Source organism: Terrapene carolina, unplaced genomic scaffold (genome assembly GCF_002925995.2).
Source record: "Terrapene carolina triunguis isolate 2854851 unplaced genomic scaffold, T_m_triunguis-2.0 Scaffold210, whole genome shotgun sequence".
NCBI lineage: Eukaryota > Metazoa > Chordata > Testudines > Emydidae > Terrapene > Terrapene triunguis.
The window spans coordinates 39,856,273-39,873,919 of record NW_020664561.1 but is presented as its reverse complement, the minus strand read 5'-3'; the positions used below and the strand labels follow the sequence as shown (position 1 = coordinate 39,873,919).

The 17,647-nt window shown below is 47.7% G+C and overlaps 1 protein-coding gene across 1 annotated transcript in view; it reads right to left on the bottom strand.

The window, feature by feature from the left end:
• Positions 1 to 17,647, bottom strand: part of LOC113407228 (box C/D snoRNA protein 1-like) — a 68,856-nt gene that overhangs the window by 4,404 nt on the left and 46,805 nt on the right. Inside the window, exon 9 of the mRNA XM_026655457.2 lies at positions 8,036 to 8,160. Coding sequence (XP_026511242.1) covers positions 8,036 to 8,160 — 125 coding nt within the window. The remainder of the gene's footprint in view (positions 1 to 8,035; positions 8,161 to 17,647) is intronic.

Below are 17,647 nucleotides of genomic sequence, written 5' to 3'. Positions count from 1 at the left end.
TTGGGTATTCTGTAATAACCTCAAGTTGTTATGGTAACTCATTTACGTAGGTGATAATGAGAACAAGGGGAACTAAGGGTATAGCCAATGAGAGATGGGGCACCCCTAAATTATCCATACTTTCACTCCCCACTGAAGAAAAAGGGGTTGGAATCCTTATGTACAAGCCTTAGCAGGTGTAAGCATAACTCAGGAAAAAAAGGTGTTGTCCAGCCTGTGTGCTGGGGAGTGGGGTGAGAGGGTATGCAGAGGGAGATGTCAGGATGAGAACCACAGGTGACAATGATGATGCAGGGGAAGATAAAGACTGATACTCCAAGGTCCCCCAGCAGGAGATCAGATGTGAGTGACGCCACTCATACGGTTAAACACTTTGCAGTCTTTATCCGCTATTGCATTTCAACATTTGTGGGACTGTTTATCTGCATAGTGGATTTGTTAATAAAGGGACTTGTGATAACTTGCAAATTGCTTCTCATGTGCTTCTAGGATCTCTTATTCTAATGATACTGACAGTAATACTCCTGATGCTGTAGCCCTCAAGAGACCAAACCTTTATTGATCACTGTGGTCTACGAGATTAATCAATCAATCACCAATCCATCAATAAGGCTATACCATCCTCCTTAGCTACTGCAGGACTGTTTCCTATGGTATACAAGTCAGTGTTTTCTCCAGTCCAATTCTGAATCTAGGTAGAGCCGTGATTAAGTCTCCCAAGAAAGATGTGCTGCAAACCTATTTGGGAGTTTCTCCACAGAGCTTTGTCAATATTACAGACTGGATTGTTGGAGCTTCCTTTGGTGCAGTGCTTGAATACTCAATTCCTAGTGCTGACAATCCTGATCTTCCAGATCACCTACGTGCTCTTTGAGTTGATGCACCAATTAGGAAGCACATGTTATTGTTACCCATTGTGTTTCTTCTAGTTAGATTCCCAATACCAGCACCCTCCTTGTTCTCTATGTTTTTTGTGCCTTTGGGGTCTTTCTGGATCCATTTTGTACTTTTCCTTTGTTGCACAGTAACTTATTTCTAAATCAGCAGTATAAATAGGAAGCAAGTTCCTCTCAACCAGATGGCAACTTCAACCTTCTAGCGTTCAAACAAGCAGCCCACATTCCTATATTGGCATCTTTAGATAACAGTTTCCTGTGTTTCTTGTAGAGCAGAAGACCAAATGCCTGTGCGTCACTTGTTATCAGCATCACTAAAAATGATGCGATGAGCACCTTAACTAGTCACCCTTCTTCCAAAAGTTGTGCTCCTTCTGTTAGTGGCAGTTTGAAGTGGAGTAGAACAAAAAAAAATGTGTAGTGAAAAATTAAAAATGAAAATTTCCTTTGAGTTTTCAGTGCAAAATGTGAATTTTCCTCTTTTATTAAACTAACTAACATCAAAAGGTGTTCACAACAAGCTACTTTTGGAAAGATAATGTAGCTCTTTTAAGCTGATTGAAACTCCATCTTCTGAATTATCTGGTAGGCATTTGAACTTGTAATGTCAATTAATTGTCCAATGTGAGGAAAAATTACACTGGGAAATTACACAAAATTGTGTCCTTAACGCCAACAAGTGTTACACAGCTTTGCTACCCATGGAATGTAATAAATAAGACTAGAAAAAAGTCCCAAAAGATTATTTTATTGCTGTGGTTACACTACATAAGATGTACTAAAAACTAGTAAACCGAGTAAACACAAAATTTAAGCCATCTACCTAAAGGAATTAAAGCAGATCATTCACAAAATCTGTAAAAGACGGTTACTTACCTTCTGTAACTGTTGTTCTTCGAGATGTGTTGTTCACGTCCATTCCACATTAGGTGTGCGCGCGCCGCGTGCACGAATCGTCGGAACTTTTTCCCTCAGCGGCTCCCGTCGGGCCCGCAGGGTCCCCTTCCCGCCAGAGCGGCGCCCCGCCCTCGCGTATATATATCCCTGCAGGCCCGACCCTCCCTCAGTTCCTTCTTGCCGGTGACTCCGACAGAGGGGAAGGAGGGTGGGAAGTGGAATGGACGTGAACAACACATCTCGAAGAACAACAGTTACAGAAGGTAAGTAACCGTCTTTTCTTCTTCGAGTGCTTGTTCACGTCCATTCCACATTAGGTGACTCGCAAGCTTACCGTTGGAGGAGGGTAGGAGTCAAGGAATAATTGATTGCAGCACCGCCTTGCCGACCACTGCATCATCTCTAGTCTGATGGTGGATCGCGTAGTGTGCTGTGAAGGTATGCACCGACGACCAGGTGGCTGCCTTGCAGATCTCCTGGAGCGGGACCTGTGCCAAGAAGGCCGTCGAGGACGCCTGGGCTCTAGTGGAGTGAGCCCTGATCTGAGGAGCAGGCGTGTTGGCGAGCTCGTAGCATGTACGTATGCAGTGCACTATCCACGCCGACAGGCGTTGCGTAGAAATCGGTTGGCCCTTCATGCGCTCCGCAATGGCCACGAACAGCTGAGACGACTTACGGAAAGGTCGGGTACGGTCCAGATAAAAGGCCAATGCCCGCCGAACATCCAGGGTGTGCAGGCTGCGATGGCTCGGGTCCGTATGGGGCTTAGGGAAGAATACTGGTAAACAAATGTCCTGCCCCATGTGAAAATTCGAAACCACCTTCGGGAGGAATCTAGGGTGAGGCCTAAGCTGCACCTTGTCTTTGTAGAAGATGGTATAAGGGGGCTCCGAGGTGAGGGCCCTCAACTCGGACACTCTTCTAGCCGAGGTAATGGCCACAAGGAACGCGACCTTCCACGAAAGGTGCGTGAGGGAGCAAGAGGCCAGGGGTTCAAAGGGGGGCCCCATAAGTTTTGTGAGAACCAGATTGAGGTTCCACGGGGGAATAGGAGGGCGTGAGTAGGGAAACACCCGCTCCAGACCCTTGAGGAAACGGACCACCGTGGGGTTGGAGAATACGGATCTGCCCGATTCTCCAGGGTGGAACGCCGAAATGGCGGCCAGATGCACCTTAATAGAAGCGGGGGCGAGGCCTTGACGCTTGAGGTGCAGCAAGTAGTCGAGGATCAGAGGTATCGAGGCCTGTAAAGGCTGCGAGTGGTGAGGCGCACACCACAAGGAGAAGCGCTTCCACTTAGCCAGGTAGGCTGCCCTCGTGGAGGGTTTCCTACTACCAAGTAGGATTTGCTGAACCTCGTGGGAACACCTGTGCTCCACCCCACTTAGCCAGAGAGTAGCCATGCCGTGAGATGTAGCGCTGACAGGTTCGGGTGGAGTAGGCGACCTCGATCCTGAGTGATGAGGTCGTGATGTAGGGGAAGGGCCACCGGAGAGGTCACGGAGAGTTCCACCAGAGTTGTGAACCAGTGTTGGCGTGGCTACGCCGGGGCGACTAGGATAACCGTCGCCCTGTCCCTGCGGACCTTCAGGAGGACCTTGTGAATGAGTGGGAACGGGGGAAAGGCGTACTTCAGGCTCCCGCCCCATGGGATAGCAAAGGCGTCTGCCACTGAGCCTGGGCTGTGACCCTGAAACGAGCAGAATTGCGGGCACTGACTGTTGTCTTTGCTGGCAAATAAATCTACCTGGGGAAACCCCCACCTCAGGAAAATGGACCGGAGGACGTCCCGTCTCAGCCGCCACTCGTGCCTGAGGTAGGACCGACTGAGACGGTCCGCCAGCCCGTTCTGTACCCCGGGAAGATACGCCGCCTGAAGTTGTACTGAATGGGCTATGCAGAAGTCCCAGAGGAGGAGAGCCTCGCGGCAGAGGGGAGAGGACCGGGACCCGCCCTGCTTGTTTATGTAAAACATCGCGGTAGTGTTGTCTGTCAGAACTGACACGCTGTGTCCTTTTATGGTGGCGTGAAAGGTCTGGCAGGCGAGGCGAACCGCTCTCAGCTCCTTTAGGTTGATGTGGAGCAGCCGCTCCTCCCTGGACCACAAACCCTGAGTGCGCTGGTCCCCTAGGTGCGCACCCCAACCCAGGTCCGACGCGTCTGTCACTAGCGTCAGAGTTGGTTGTGGGGCGGTGAATGGGACCCCTGCGCAAACCTGCTGCTGGTTGAGCCACCAACTGAGGGCATCCGATACCCGAGCCGGGACTGTGACGACCATGTCCAAGGGGTCTCTGTTGGGGCGATATGTCTGAGCCAACCATAGCTGCAGCGGTCGGAGCCGGAGACGGGCGAGCCCGACTACGTGCGTGCACGCCGCCATGTGACCCAGGAGTTGCAGGCAACATCTGGCTGTGGTCGTCGGGAATCGTTGAACGGAGGTCACGGCCTCCTTGATAGCCAGGAATCGGGATACGGGAAGACTTGCCCGTGCCTCTACCGAGTCCAGGGTTGCCCCTATGAAATCCAGCCTCTGTGTGGGGATTAGCGATGACTTGGGCACATTGACCAACAGCCCGAGTTCGCGGAATACTTGCAATGCCAGCGTCACATGGCCGCGGACCTCTGCCTCCGACCGGCCCGCCAGGAGCCAATCGTCCAGGTACGGGTAGACGCGCATCCGTCTTTTTCGAAGAAAGGCGGCTACCACCGACATGCATTTCGTGAAGACACGCGGGGCTGTTGCAAGGCCGAAGGGCAAGACCGTGAACTGGAAATGGCGCTGTTGGACCGTGAAGCGTAGGAAACGCCGATGAGCTCGGCGAATGGCAATGTGAAAATAAGCGTCTTTCATATCGAGGGCAGCGTACCAATCCCCCGGATCCAGGGAAGGGATGATGGTACCAAGGGAGACCATACGGAACCGTGGCTTCTGCAAGTACTGGTTCAGCTTGCGGAGATCCAGGATAGGACGGAGGCCCCCTTTGGCTTTGGGGATGAGGAAGTATCTGGAATAGAACCCTCTTCCTCTGAAGTCCAGAGGAACCTCCTCCACCGCCCCCGCCTCGAGGAGGGTTTGTACCTCCTGTATGAGGAGTTGCTCGTGAGAGGGGTCCCTGAAGAGGGACGGGGGCGGTGGGTGGGAGGGAGGGGTCGAGGAGAACTGTAGGGTGTAACCTGATTCCACCGTGCGCAGGACCCAGCGGTCTGATGTTATATGAGACCAGGCACGGGAAAAATGGGACAGGCGGTCCCTGAAACCTAGGGGTGGATCCGGAGAAGGGATGGGTACGCTGTCCTCGATCGCAGCTTCAAAATCCTTGTTTATTTCCCGGCTGCGTCTTGTTTTGGCCCTGGTTTTGGCCTTGGCTAGGCGTATTGTTGCGCCTACGTCTATTGTCCCTGCCCCGTCTACGGTATGGTTCCTGACGAGGGCGAGGATGATACTGCCTTTGAGGAGGTTGGGGCTTGAACGGCTTCCTCTGTGTCACAGGGGTGTGCATCCCCAAGGACTTAAGGGTAGCCCGAGAGTCCTTGAGGCTGTGTAGCCTGGCGTCAGTCTGCTCTGAGAAAAGACCCGTACCCTCAAACGGCAAGTCTTGGAGGGTATTTTGCACCTCCGGGGGAAGGCCCGAGGATTGCAGCCATGCAGAACGTCTCATCACTACGCCCGACGCAATTGTTCTAGCAGCTGCGTCGGCAGAGTCAAGTGAGGCCTGCAACGACGTTTTGGCTACCGCCTTCCCCTCGTCCACTAGCGCCGCGAACTCAGGTTGTGAACCCTGAGGCAAGGCGTCTTTAAACTTGGACACCGAAGCCCATGAGTTAAAGTTATGTCTATTTAGGATCGCTTGCTGATTAGCTATCCTCAACTGGAGGCCCCCGGACGAATAGACCTTCCTGCCAAAAAGGTCTAGTCGTTTTGCCTCCTTGGCCTTGGGTGCCGGGGCCTGTTGGCCATGTCTTTCCCGTTCGTTAACCGCCGAGACGACCAGCGAACATGGGGCCGGGTGGGAGAAGAGAAAGTCGAACCCTTTGGACGGGGCGAAGTACTTCCGTTCTACGCCTTTTGCGGTTGGCGCGGAGGAGGCTGGCGTTTGCCATACGGTCTTATAGTTCGCCTGGACCGTTTTTATAAGCGGGAGCGCGATCCTGGAGGGACCCTCTGGGCTCAGAATGTCCACCATCGGATCCTCCTGCTCAACCGTCTCCTCTGCTTGTAGACCCAAATTAAGGGCCACCCGGCGGAGCAAGTCCTGGTGAGCCCGGTGGTCAATAGGGGGAGGGCCGGATACTGTTGTGCCCGCCACGGCCTCGTCCGGGGAGGAGGAGGAGGTCATGGCTTTCTGAGCTTCCTCGTCCTCCTGTATCTCCTCCTCGGTGGGGCGTCCCTCCGGGGTGCGCCCCCTGTCCCGAGTCAGGGACGGTGCCGAGCTCGGTGCCGAGTCCGCCCTCTCTGCATCCGGTGGTCTGGAGACCGTGGCCTCCGCACGGGAGGTAGGGCGGCACCGTGGGGAGCGGGACCGGTCTCCTGAGGGACCCGACCTCGAAGTCCTGGATGGAGGGCCTTGCTGATGATAGGCCCACGGTGTCCAGAATGGCCACTGCCCAGGATGGTTCCAATGTGGTTGCCAAGAGGCCTCGTGTTCTCTAGCGGCATGCCCTCTGCGGCCATATCTGGAAAGGCCCGAGTCCTCTTCCGACGCTAGGGACGGTGACCTAGAGGGCCATGGCGGTGCCGTGGGGCGGTGCCGGTCCGGTGTCGGGGAGCGGTGCCGTCTGGACCGGGACCGTGAGTACCGGCGTGCCGATCTGGACCGGGAACGGTACCGTTGACCGCGGGACCGGGAGCGGCTGCGGGAGGGTGGTCTTGGAAGTCTCGCCATCGAAGCGTCCCGGCGCCTGCTCGAGCCGGGTTGCTGAGGCGGTGCCACGCTCGCATCGGGCCCTGACTGTTTCGCGGCCCGTTGTGCGGCGGGAAGCCGGGAGTCCACCGAGGCGGAGCTCGACCGGGACCGGCGCCGTGAACGGTGCCGAGATGGCGACCGCGACGGGCGCATCATCGCCGGTTTGCCCTTGGATGGCAGCCGCGGCGGAATGTCTGCAGCGCGGAGTGTGCTTTCGGAGGACAATTCGATGAGGTCCTTTGCCGCCTCAAATGTGTCCGGGGTGGAGGGCTGCTCCAACAGTTCCTCCAGCCCATCCTCCGCACTCGACGCGCTCGTCCCGGGGCTCGACGGGCCCTTCGGCGCCGGAGCCACTGGTGCCGGGATCTGTACCGGGGCCGTTACGGCCTTGGCCGCACTTGCGGGCTTCGCCGGTGCCGCCTTCTTATGAGGGGAGCGTCCCCGGGTCTTAGGCTGGCCCTTTGCCTTGGCCGGCGAAGAAGATCGGTGCCGGGCATGTTCCCGCCTTGGCGGTGCCGCGGGCTTAGTCTGCGCCGCCGGTGTCGGGTCGCGGACCGATGCCGGGGCGCTCCGCACCGAAGCGGACGGTGCCGCGGAAGAGGAGGGCTGTAATGCCGCCTCCATGAGGAGCTGTCTAAGGCGAAATTCCCTCTCTTTCTTGGTTCTGGGCTTGAAGGCCTTACAAATTTTACAGCGCTCCTTTTGGTGAGCTTCCCCGAGGCAACGGAGACACGACTCGTGCGGGTCGCTCACTGGCATAGGCCTGCGGCACGCGGCACACGCCTTAAAGCCTTGGGCGTGCGGCATGCCCCGCCGCCCAGGGCCGGTGCCGGGGTTGACCAAACCCCTATCACCAAGTGATTTTGGTCCTTAGAAGAACTAAACAACTACTTAACACTAAAACTCTTAACTGTAATTATGAACTGCTAACTACTGCTAATGGCTATGCTAAGGGACACTCTCAGGCGAGAGACAGAGTTGTTCCAACGTCGCCACGGGCGGTAAGAAGGAACTGAGGGAGGGTCGGGCCTGCAGGGATATATATACGCGAGGGCGGGGCGCCGCTCTGGCGGGAAGGGGACCCTGCGGGCCCGACGGGAGCCGCTGAGGGAAAAAGTTCCGACGATTCGTGCACGCGGCGCGCGCACACCTAATGTGGAATGGACGTGAACAAGCACTCGAAGAAGAATAGATTTTTTCTGGCAATATTTTAAATTTAGAGGCAAATACAAAACATACTGTACATTCCTGAGACTAATAAAAGGATGTATCCTTAATTATTGTTTATTCAGCTAAAATATTTAAGTGTAGCATAACAGGAAATAAATTTATGCTTACCTTGGCCAAGAACTCCCATATCATTCTTGAGTTTCTTCAATACCACAAGTAATGTTGGGTATTCAATTACTACCTTGTCTTTCAAATTGTCTAGAAGGCTTTTACTGGTATGCAGTTCATCATAGCTTAAAAAAATAATTTAAAGTTTATTTTAACTTTTATAGCATCGAGGATGTAATATGCATTTTCTTAATTTCCAGAAATGAACATAATCATTAGTTGTAAATCATCTTGGTAAGACTAATTTTCAATTGGAAACCATTTTAATTACAAACCAATGTTACTGTCCATCTAAATCAAACATTTTAAAGCTTAACACTTTATCCTAAAAATATAGGAATGAGCGAAATGTAAGTTTCTCTGAAGACTGAACTAAGAGGACCAAAACCTGATTTTGAATTAAATAAAAAAAACTCAATGCACAAATTGTTTTCCTGTACCGGTTGCAGTTATAGTATGCTAAGTAAATAAACAGATGTAATCATAATTTTTCATGCTTTAAGGCTCTAATATTAAAGGTTTAATTTACATGCTTAACACTGAATATTAGTTTAACATACTTGCTTTTAAATTGTCAACAGCTTATTAGACAGGTAGAAAAGAGATCATATAGGCTGAAACTGTTAGAACAAATTTATATTGGAGGCGTTTACAGCTATCTTGTAAAGGTAAAATTGCTTGGACACAATTTAGACAATGTATGATCCCCATTATGTGAATCATGTTTTGAAAAATGGCATAATCTTGCCATTTACCCCTGTGGAAGCAGAGAAAGAACTGACAGGAAGGGGATGCAATGCATGACAGTTCGTTAGCAAGAGTCAGGCTAACTGTAACCCTAATAAAGCGAGATTTGTAGAAGCGAGGATTGTGTGAGGCGAGTGGGAAAGAACTGTGTGAGAAGTTGTTGCGACCTTGTGTAGATAATGTGTAGAAAATATTGTATGTAGACTAGAGTCAAAACAAGTGAGAAAAATAAGATATCAAGATGGCCTATGTATAAACAAAATGCAGCTGTTGCTTATTATTGTCTGTAATGAAAGATAAAGGTTTGCTGTAATTGTTTACCTGTAGAGAGACCTGTTTAGCTCTCTCCCTCTAAGCAATTGTTAGAGAAAATAAAGTATCTGACTTGCTGTACCCAAACAAAAAGTGAGAACTCTGTTATTCTCCGACAATTTGGGGGCTCGTCCGGGATGGCAACGCCCGCAGAGGTACTGGCAGCTGCTACGGATCGTTCCCCTTTGAACCCCATGGCACCACAATAGAGGTAGGAGACCTTCTGAAATCTCTATTGGGGTGTCAGAGGAGGACTGTCCATGGGGCCGTCTGTCCCTGTTGGGCTCACGCCATCCGAACTTATTGACTGTGCAGCAAGGTCAGATGCAGAGCGGTTCTGGGGAATTGTTTTGCCGCCCCCAATAAGGTAGTTGTATGCGGTTCTGGGGACCTGTTAGTTTGGCCGCCCCCATATATGCATATGAGAGATGCATGGGTATGCACTGGTGCTGAGGGGTTGTTACCGCCTCATAGTGTAGATGCATCGTGGTACTTGGGAATAGTACCTGGAAATAGAGGCCTTGGTATGTGTGTGTGTGTACACCAGTGTGAACTGAGAGTTACCGGAAGACGCCCAGAGTACTCTGCGAAGTCTTTTGGCTCGTGACCAGAACTACTCTAACGCAAGCCCGGTAACTAGAGGATCTTTTAGGAGATCCGACCCACGGTGGGCTAACTCGGCCTGGCATCGTCCGGCGAGGAGGCTACCTGGGTCTAGGAGTGTGTGAACCCATCTTCCCTCCCCTTTTCCTCTCTGTGTGATCCACTGACAGTCTGATCATCTCACTGGATGCAACGAGAGTAAGCAGCGCCGTCTCTCTGAGACTAGCCGACGCTCTTTGCTGAAGGGAGGTGTAGGAGGGTCGTGGCCATCCTCGTTAGCCTCTCCTGTGTGAGTACCCTGTAGGGAGAGATCCTTAGTTTATGTGCCGCTAGAGCGGACAGGGCACCCTCCCTGTGTGTGTGATTGGAAAACGGGTGGGGGACAGTCTAAGGATTCCCTCTCACCCCCTAAGGGTACCCCAGCTTATTTCATGTACGTACATTATGGTCCTAAAACCTGCAGGTTTTTAGAAAATTGGAATCATTACACGCGTGAAAATTCATCTAAACAATGCCCACTAGAAGGTACCTTCAATCTAGATAAGATCATACATCTCAGAGGAGCTTTTAATCACCAAAAAGCCTCTGACACACAATGGGAGCAATTTGTATATTGAGGAAAGGAACGGGTTAATTTGAAATTCAGCTTGGTCCAGAGATAAAGAGAAAGTTAATCTGCGTTCAAGGTCAAGAATCAATGCAGACCAGGCTAAGTACAAAGAAAAACTGCTTTCGGCCCCAGCTGGCTGTGAAAAAAATATAGATATAGTCAAACCAAAGGCAATACAAGTTACAGTGCTGAGATTACATTTGCAAAGCTTAATTGTCCAGTGAGATCCAACAGTCTGCCTTTGCGACCCTGGAGCCGGCGTGGTTTGGGGACGCTGAAGAAGCCACAGGCAGCCGGCCTGGACTGGAATCACTGAAAAGACGCCCCAGGAGACCTCAGGGTGTAAAAGAACTGCCCTCCCAAGAGAGGAAGCAAGTTGGAGATTGCACAGCACCTTCTCTGAACGTTATACACAGACGTGGCCAGTCTGGACGTACGTGTGTGAGTATGAAAGTGCCCCTACTCTCACTCGCAGTAAGTCTGAGAACCGGAGAGGGATTTAGCATTCCTCTCTCCACCCCGGTTGACCGGGAAGGGTGTCAGGTGGATCTACCCCAGTCGTAGCAGGACTGGGCAATAGAGAAGTTGGAGAAAAGGGAAGAGTTGTGTCCTTGATAACTAGAATTGAGCAATTAAGAGCATAGATCATGAACCAGGCAGCAACTCAAACCTACGCCCAGAGCAAGTTGCAAGCCTTGAGACAGGACTTCCAGGCAGAAAAGGAAGCACTGGCTAAGCAAGTACCAGTCCTTCAGGGACTTGTCAGAATTTAACCATTTGTGTTTGCATATGCTGTAACAGCAGTGTGTTTGCCACAAGAGAAAACTGAATAGTTAAACGCCAATGGGCCATGCGTTTTGCCCAAGTGGCAAGCCTCATGAGGGAGGACTTGGGTAGCCTTGTGAGTAAGAATGTTTAAGAGAAGAGACCAGGAAGGGTGGGGGCTAGTTGAGAAGCCCACCCTCCTAGCTAAATTGGTAGTGAAAAAGCCGGTGCCCATGGAAGGGACGGTTCAGCGAGAAAAGCAGGATCGGGCCCAAGCGGGCAGGCAACAGATAGAGAGATTGGAGAACAGGTTGGAAACTTTGAGGGCATAGTGGAAGGAAAGGAGTAAGTAATTATAAGCATGGGGATTTCAAATCCCCAGGATAATAATTGGAATGGTAAAATGTGTGTAAGACAGAGTCTTTGTACCAAGGTGCAAGGCTCTCCTTTCTTCTGCAGAATAAAGCAACTCTTCCTTATCCCTGTCTGGCTGTTATTGGCTCTCAGCTAGGTGGACCCGATATTTCGGTGACAGTTACTGGCGACTCCGGTTAATGAATTTCTGTCTTATACACTTGGGCGTTAGGTGTGTGGACGGAACTGAGCCTCTCATTCGTAATTCCTCAGAGTGGCAGCCATCGCGTGCGATGAAGCTCTGAGGTCGAATTGGGATCCTTCTGTCCTGTCCCCTGTAGCAGTCAGTATTAGTAGAAATTCCTGTAATAGGATCCTATTAGGCCATAATTCCCTCTGTTCTCTGTGTAATTCTCTGTTAGAGTGTCAGCAGGCAGATAGGTGGGTCTCTGGTAAAACCCTCTAAGGATAGCCCTTTGGATTATATGTTAAGTAAATGGCCTTTTCCCGGTGTTCAAAAAAGGTTGTGGCTGCAGCAGGGTAGTCAAAGCCAGGAGAATAAAAGATTTGAATTTGTTTTTGGGTAACAAAATAGATAAAAGATCTGGTAAAAAGAGAGAGAAGGACAGTGCCTCTGGCTCTGTGTGGTCGAGCTGTCACTTTACTAGGGGTGCATGGAGATTTTGTAAGCACAAAAGAAATAGTTACATCTTGTGTAGAAATTGATGTGGCTAGTGTTGTAAAAATTAAATTGTGAAGAGGATGTGCATTTTCCCCAGAACATGTGCAGTGTATATTGTAGCAGAGGTAAAAGAAATGCAAACCTACCAATATAGGTTGTGTTGTCTCTTTCACATCACTGGGTGTTTGAAAGCAGGAGTCAGAAGTAAAAGGCAATCAAAAGTCTGGGAAAGTCAATTGTGTCCCTTTTTACGTAAGAATTTTTAAGCTGTGGATAGCTTTGGATCTGGAAGCAAGCCAGAAAGCATCTGTATTAATGCAATTTTCTAACTAATATGGTAGAAGCCACTGAAACCTGGGCTGCCTATGAAACAAATACAAGGAAATATGGGGTAATTCCTCTGTTTTGTCTAAAATCAACAAGAGTATGTGTATATAAAGGAAATATTTTAAGCAATGACTGACTATCCAGAAGGGGTAGACCTCTGTTCTTTTGTCTTTCAGATCATCAGAGAAAACGGATGCCAGCTGAACAGCATTCAATGTACCATGCATTTACTGGTACAATAGGAATTATTTGTGTGTTCTATGTCCTGTCTTGTGGTGTTTGTCTTGTGGCCAGAATTGTTGGGTTTAATATTTTCATAAGACAGTCTAGTTCAAAATTAAATAGAAGGGTTAAATCAAAAAGCAGATACTTGTTTTATTCAACTTGGAATACAAAGTGTTTGGATAAATCAGGAAAATGTGATATACTAAAGTCTAATACATTTGCTTAAGTAAGAAAAAGAAACTTCATTGGCCAGATATTTTTAATTGAAAAAAAAAAAATGTTGTTAAAATTTGCATACCAACAGTCTTTGGAAGCAAGGACATGGAAGGTTAACCCACTCCCCATATTGCCCATGGGATCCTTCTGGCTACCTCAGATTTCTAGCCAGAGAGTGGGGAGGGAGGAAAGCTATTGAACACCAGAGGTTGTATCAAGTGGACTCCTCAAAAGTGGGTGTGCTTGTCCTGGTTTGTTGCTCCAAAGCTCTGTAATAAAGTTATTTTACTGGAAGGGTGTACATGGCATACATTGAGTAATAAGACTAATGTACTGTATAATGGCAATGTGTACGCGTTCATTGTTGGGAAAAGGTGTATGAGTGAAGAGTGGAAGTTTCCTTTGTAGGTTAAAAGAAGCCAAGAAGGGAAGAAGGAAAAAGAACAGAACGAGTTAACTGGAAAAAATAGCTAGCAAGCTCAGTCCAAAGATAAGATGCTGGCCCCATCCAAGGACACTGCCCACAGCTAAGACTTGGCTGACAGCCAAGAAAAGGGGGGCCTGAATGTGCCCAAGCAACTATGAGATCTGCAAAACACTGCCAGGCATTAATGAAATGTGTTAGGTTTCTTTTCTCACAGATAAAAGAAGTGCTACCCAAAGACCCTAGTAGCCCTGCCATTCATTGAAACAAGGAGACTGAGTCTACGTAAAGTCCATCAACGAAAGACTGCTTTGGCTCCACACCGGAAAGGCCGTTTACAAGTCCTGTTAACCACCAACACTGCTGTGAAGTGCCAAGGACTACCTGCCTGTACCCATGCTTCTCACTGTAAAAAGACCCCTCCACCTCGGGAGGACTCTCCGGCTGATGCCTTCTGGACAGCAGGAAAAAGAAAAAAAAGACAAGGTGAAGTGCTAGTAACCTCTCCCTTGTCCACTGACAGACCTACGTGCCTTTGGATTTTTCTAGAAGAAGCAAAACCATTACAGGGTGATGTGCTGGTAACCTCTCCCCTGTATGATACTAAACCACACTGTTTCAGGAAAAGAGAAGAAGGAACACTTGCTTCATTGAAACCACAAAGTCCAGGAATTCCTGACTACAAGAGACATTCCTAACTACAAGAGACTGACCCTGGTGAAGAAACAAAGAATTACACACTGGTAGGAAGAAACTTGTGGGACCCATGCTTGGGAATGTGGTATTGATTGGATTTTGGGGTTTATTCTACAGGCTGCGCCCTGTGTTTTGGATAAGTCCTTCAGCATGTATTGCCCTCCCTAACTTGATTTTAAATGATAAGTACCAAAGTCACCTTGTTGCCATTGCCCCTGCCATCTCCTCCATTACACTATTACCCTGTAACACATCCAAATACAGACAATGCCATATATTTGATAAAACCAATGACTAAGGCCTTCACACTTTAGTGATTTATTTAAATATTGTTTGAAAAAAAATATTTTTAAGGTTCAGGATATCCCATATAAGCGAACAATTGAATGGATCAGTGGAGATAAAAGTATATATCATCACTACCAGTGAACCCCAAGAATCTGTAATTGCAATTGATGGGTTCTATAGCGAATGTTCCTGGAATTTGCACTGTGTTAAATGAGAGAGGCCCTTATTGTTATTTGGTCATCCAATTAGTGAACAATTAAACGAATACCCAGAGTTTGTTTTGCCACTGGAAATTTTACCTGCATAGAAATTATTCCAGTGACTAATAATGTGACCGGTACCTGATTGCAATACACCCCTTCTTATGCCATTAATATCAATGCCTCCCGGAAGTACATAAAGGTGTTCAACCAACAGATGTGGTACAGTACTACACCAAAGAGAGATGTATTAGGATATCAATGGACTGTGATTAACACTACACTAGGGACTGTTAAATTTTCATTGCCCTTATCCAGTTTCCAGATTACCTCTACATACCCAAATTGCTCACAGGGGGCTGCCATTAGATTAGCACAACAGAGGGCTTGGGTTATTTCCTCTAGAAAGAAGAGAGACTTGACCGGATCCCTATGGGATGGGGCCAATAGTGCAGCAGCAGTTTGGAATATTTTTAAGAACCAAGAACATGATGAGAAATTGGGGCAACTAGAGAAGGCCATTGGCCTTGTTTCTGGAGCACAACTAACCCACGTACAGGCTGGAGTTGGTGAGTTACATGTTATTTCCGCCCTTAGTTCTATGACCCAGAAGTTGCTGACAGAGATGGTATTGAATATCACTGAGGCTGGGAAGGCATTGCAGTGGGATCTAGCATGTTCAGAAATTCAGGATTTCCTGAATGACCAGCTAATGGCCATTCGGAATGATCTAGAGCATCAGGCTTGGCCCACTGCCCTTACAGACACATCAGGAGTACCATCTGATCTGTGGCCCTGGAAACATACTTGGAGACTTTCTGGGTGGAAGTGCAGATGTTCTCAGTGCTCCTTCCAAGCATATGAACCGGTTGGGGGGGTGTGGGCTCCCACATACCGAATCCTGCCGCGTCCATGGGGAGGATGCATGTGGAATTGGGTAATTCACCGAGACATCTGGGAAATTAGACCTCCTGGTGTGCCCAATCGATTTTTAGTCAGTGCTCCTGGGATTACATCTGATATTTGGATGGGGTTAGGGAGTCAATGGACATTTTGGCAGTTAGAACCCCCACAGCTTCAGTGTATCTGTAAACTGAAGCCAGGAGCACTTGTTACTCTTCATGACTACGTTTGCTGGGAGGGTAGGGGACAAGGAACTACCCTGACAGGACACTTACTTTTTCAAGCTAATGATAGCTGTGTGTATGTTAATGCCACCACATCGCAAGACATACATTTTAATCTCACTACCACTGCAGGCAATCATATTATCTACTGGCCTGCAGATAGAATTTTGCAAGTAGTCCTTAGGTTTCAGATACCCTTTAATTGGATTAGTTTAGTACCTGATTGATTTCAAAAATTTGCTTTCACTGTTACCAGAGGTTCAGAGAATCTCTGAAATACAAGGGCAAATTCACATGCTTCAAAATATATATCAAGTTGAAAAGTATGCCTTTCATACAGCTTATAGAGTGTCTATTTTATGTACTAAGTATGATGTATTGTGCTTTATGACTAAAACTGTACAAAAACCCCATCATATTATTGCTATGGGAATGTTATTGCATGTATTGCTATTAGTTAGTTTAGGATTATGTTGTTGTTGTTGTAAAGGATGTAATAATAGTAGTACCTTTCATGTCCATGCTCATCATACATTGTCATTACATCCAATCAAAACCCCTAAGGTTGAAGAATCTGATGTAGAATCTGAATTCCGAGATTTAATGCAAATAGAGATTTGAGAATGTTTGTTGTACTAGTAGTACAAAAGGGGGGGTTGTGGAAGCAGAGAAAGAACTGACAGGAAGGGGATGCAATGCATGACAGTTCGTTAGCAAGTGTCAGGCTAACTATAACCCTAATAACGCGAGATTTGTAGAAGCGAGGATTGTGTGAGGGGAGTGGGAAAGAACTGTGTGAGAAGTTGTTGCGACCTTGTGTAGATAATGTGTAGAAAATATTGTATGTAGACTAGAGTCAAAACAAGTGAGAAAAATAAGAGATCAAGATGGCCTATGTATAAACAAAATGCAGCTGTTGCTTATTATTGTCTGTAATGAAAGGTATAAAGGTTTGCTATAATTGTTTACCTGTAGAGAGACCTGTTTAGCTCTCTCCCTCTAAGCAATTGTTAGAGAAAATAAAGTATCTGACTTGCTGTACCCAAACAAAAAGTGAGAACTCTGTTATTCTCCGACACCCCTCAGCCAAAGCCTCTCCTCACAGCATCAGCTGCAAACACTCCCAGCAGAAAACTCCACTTACGTGAGTGTTCTGCCAGGGTCACGTGATTTGGATCAGCCGGCCTTTTCCATATAAGGAAGCCTTTTCACCCTCCAGGAAGGATATATTCGGAGCCAGTACTGACATCAGCTTTACGTAACACAAGTTATGCCACAGTAATAAAAAGTAAACTGAGCATATTCCCTACAATTACATCCTAAAACTACCATATCCTCACCGGTCTTTATAAACCTCAAAACCAAAAAAAGCTGGACGGTGGTGTTGTGGGGAAAAGAATTTTCAAAAGTCTTCTACAATGCAAACCCTGTTTCTAATACTTAATATAATTGCAACATCTAACAGATGCCCAGATATTATTAAAATGTGATCTGAGTGACGTGACTCCTGTTTTGAAACTGAAATTAGGATTATTAAATTACTACTAAACTACTGAATCAGTTAAAGGCAAATAAAGTTGAGATACAAAATAAATTTTATGTACAAGGGGGACATTTCCCTTAGTTGCTCTTCACTCCGTGTTTTTTTTTTTGTTTTTGTTTTTAAACATGCTGTATAATTATTCTTTGCCAATAACCACATTGCATGGATGACAGGAGTTATTGATACACTTTACTATTTACAGTAATGCGTGATTAAGAACAGTACATCACAGGAGCCACCAGACAAAAGAAATACTGAAGGTAAGCTAGGAATTGAGTTTTCTGGCTTTGAAGGAAATTTCATGTAAGCAATAGCTATTTTTTCCCTCTCTCTCTCTCTCTCATATTAAACTTCAACCATCATGAAAATATTTGGTTTCATGTTTCTCTTGACCCAAAGTAGTTATGACCTGTTCTTTCTTAAACCCTTTAAAAAGAATAACAATATATTAAATTTCTTATTCAATGAATGCTTTCATAACTTGTGGATTAAA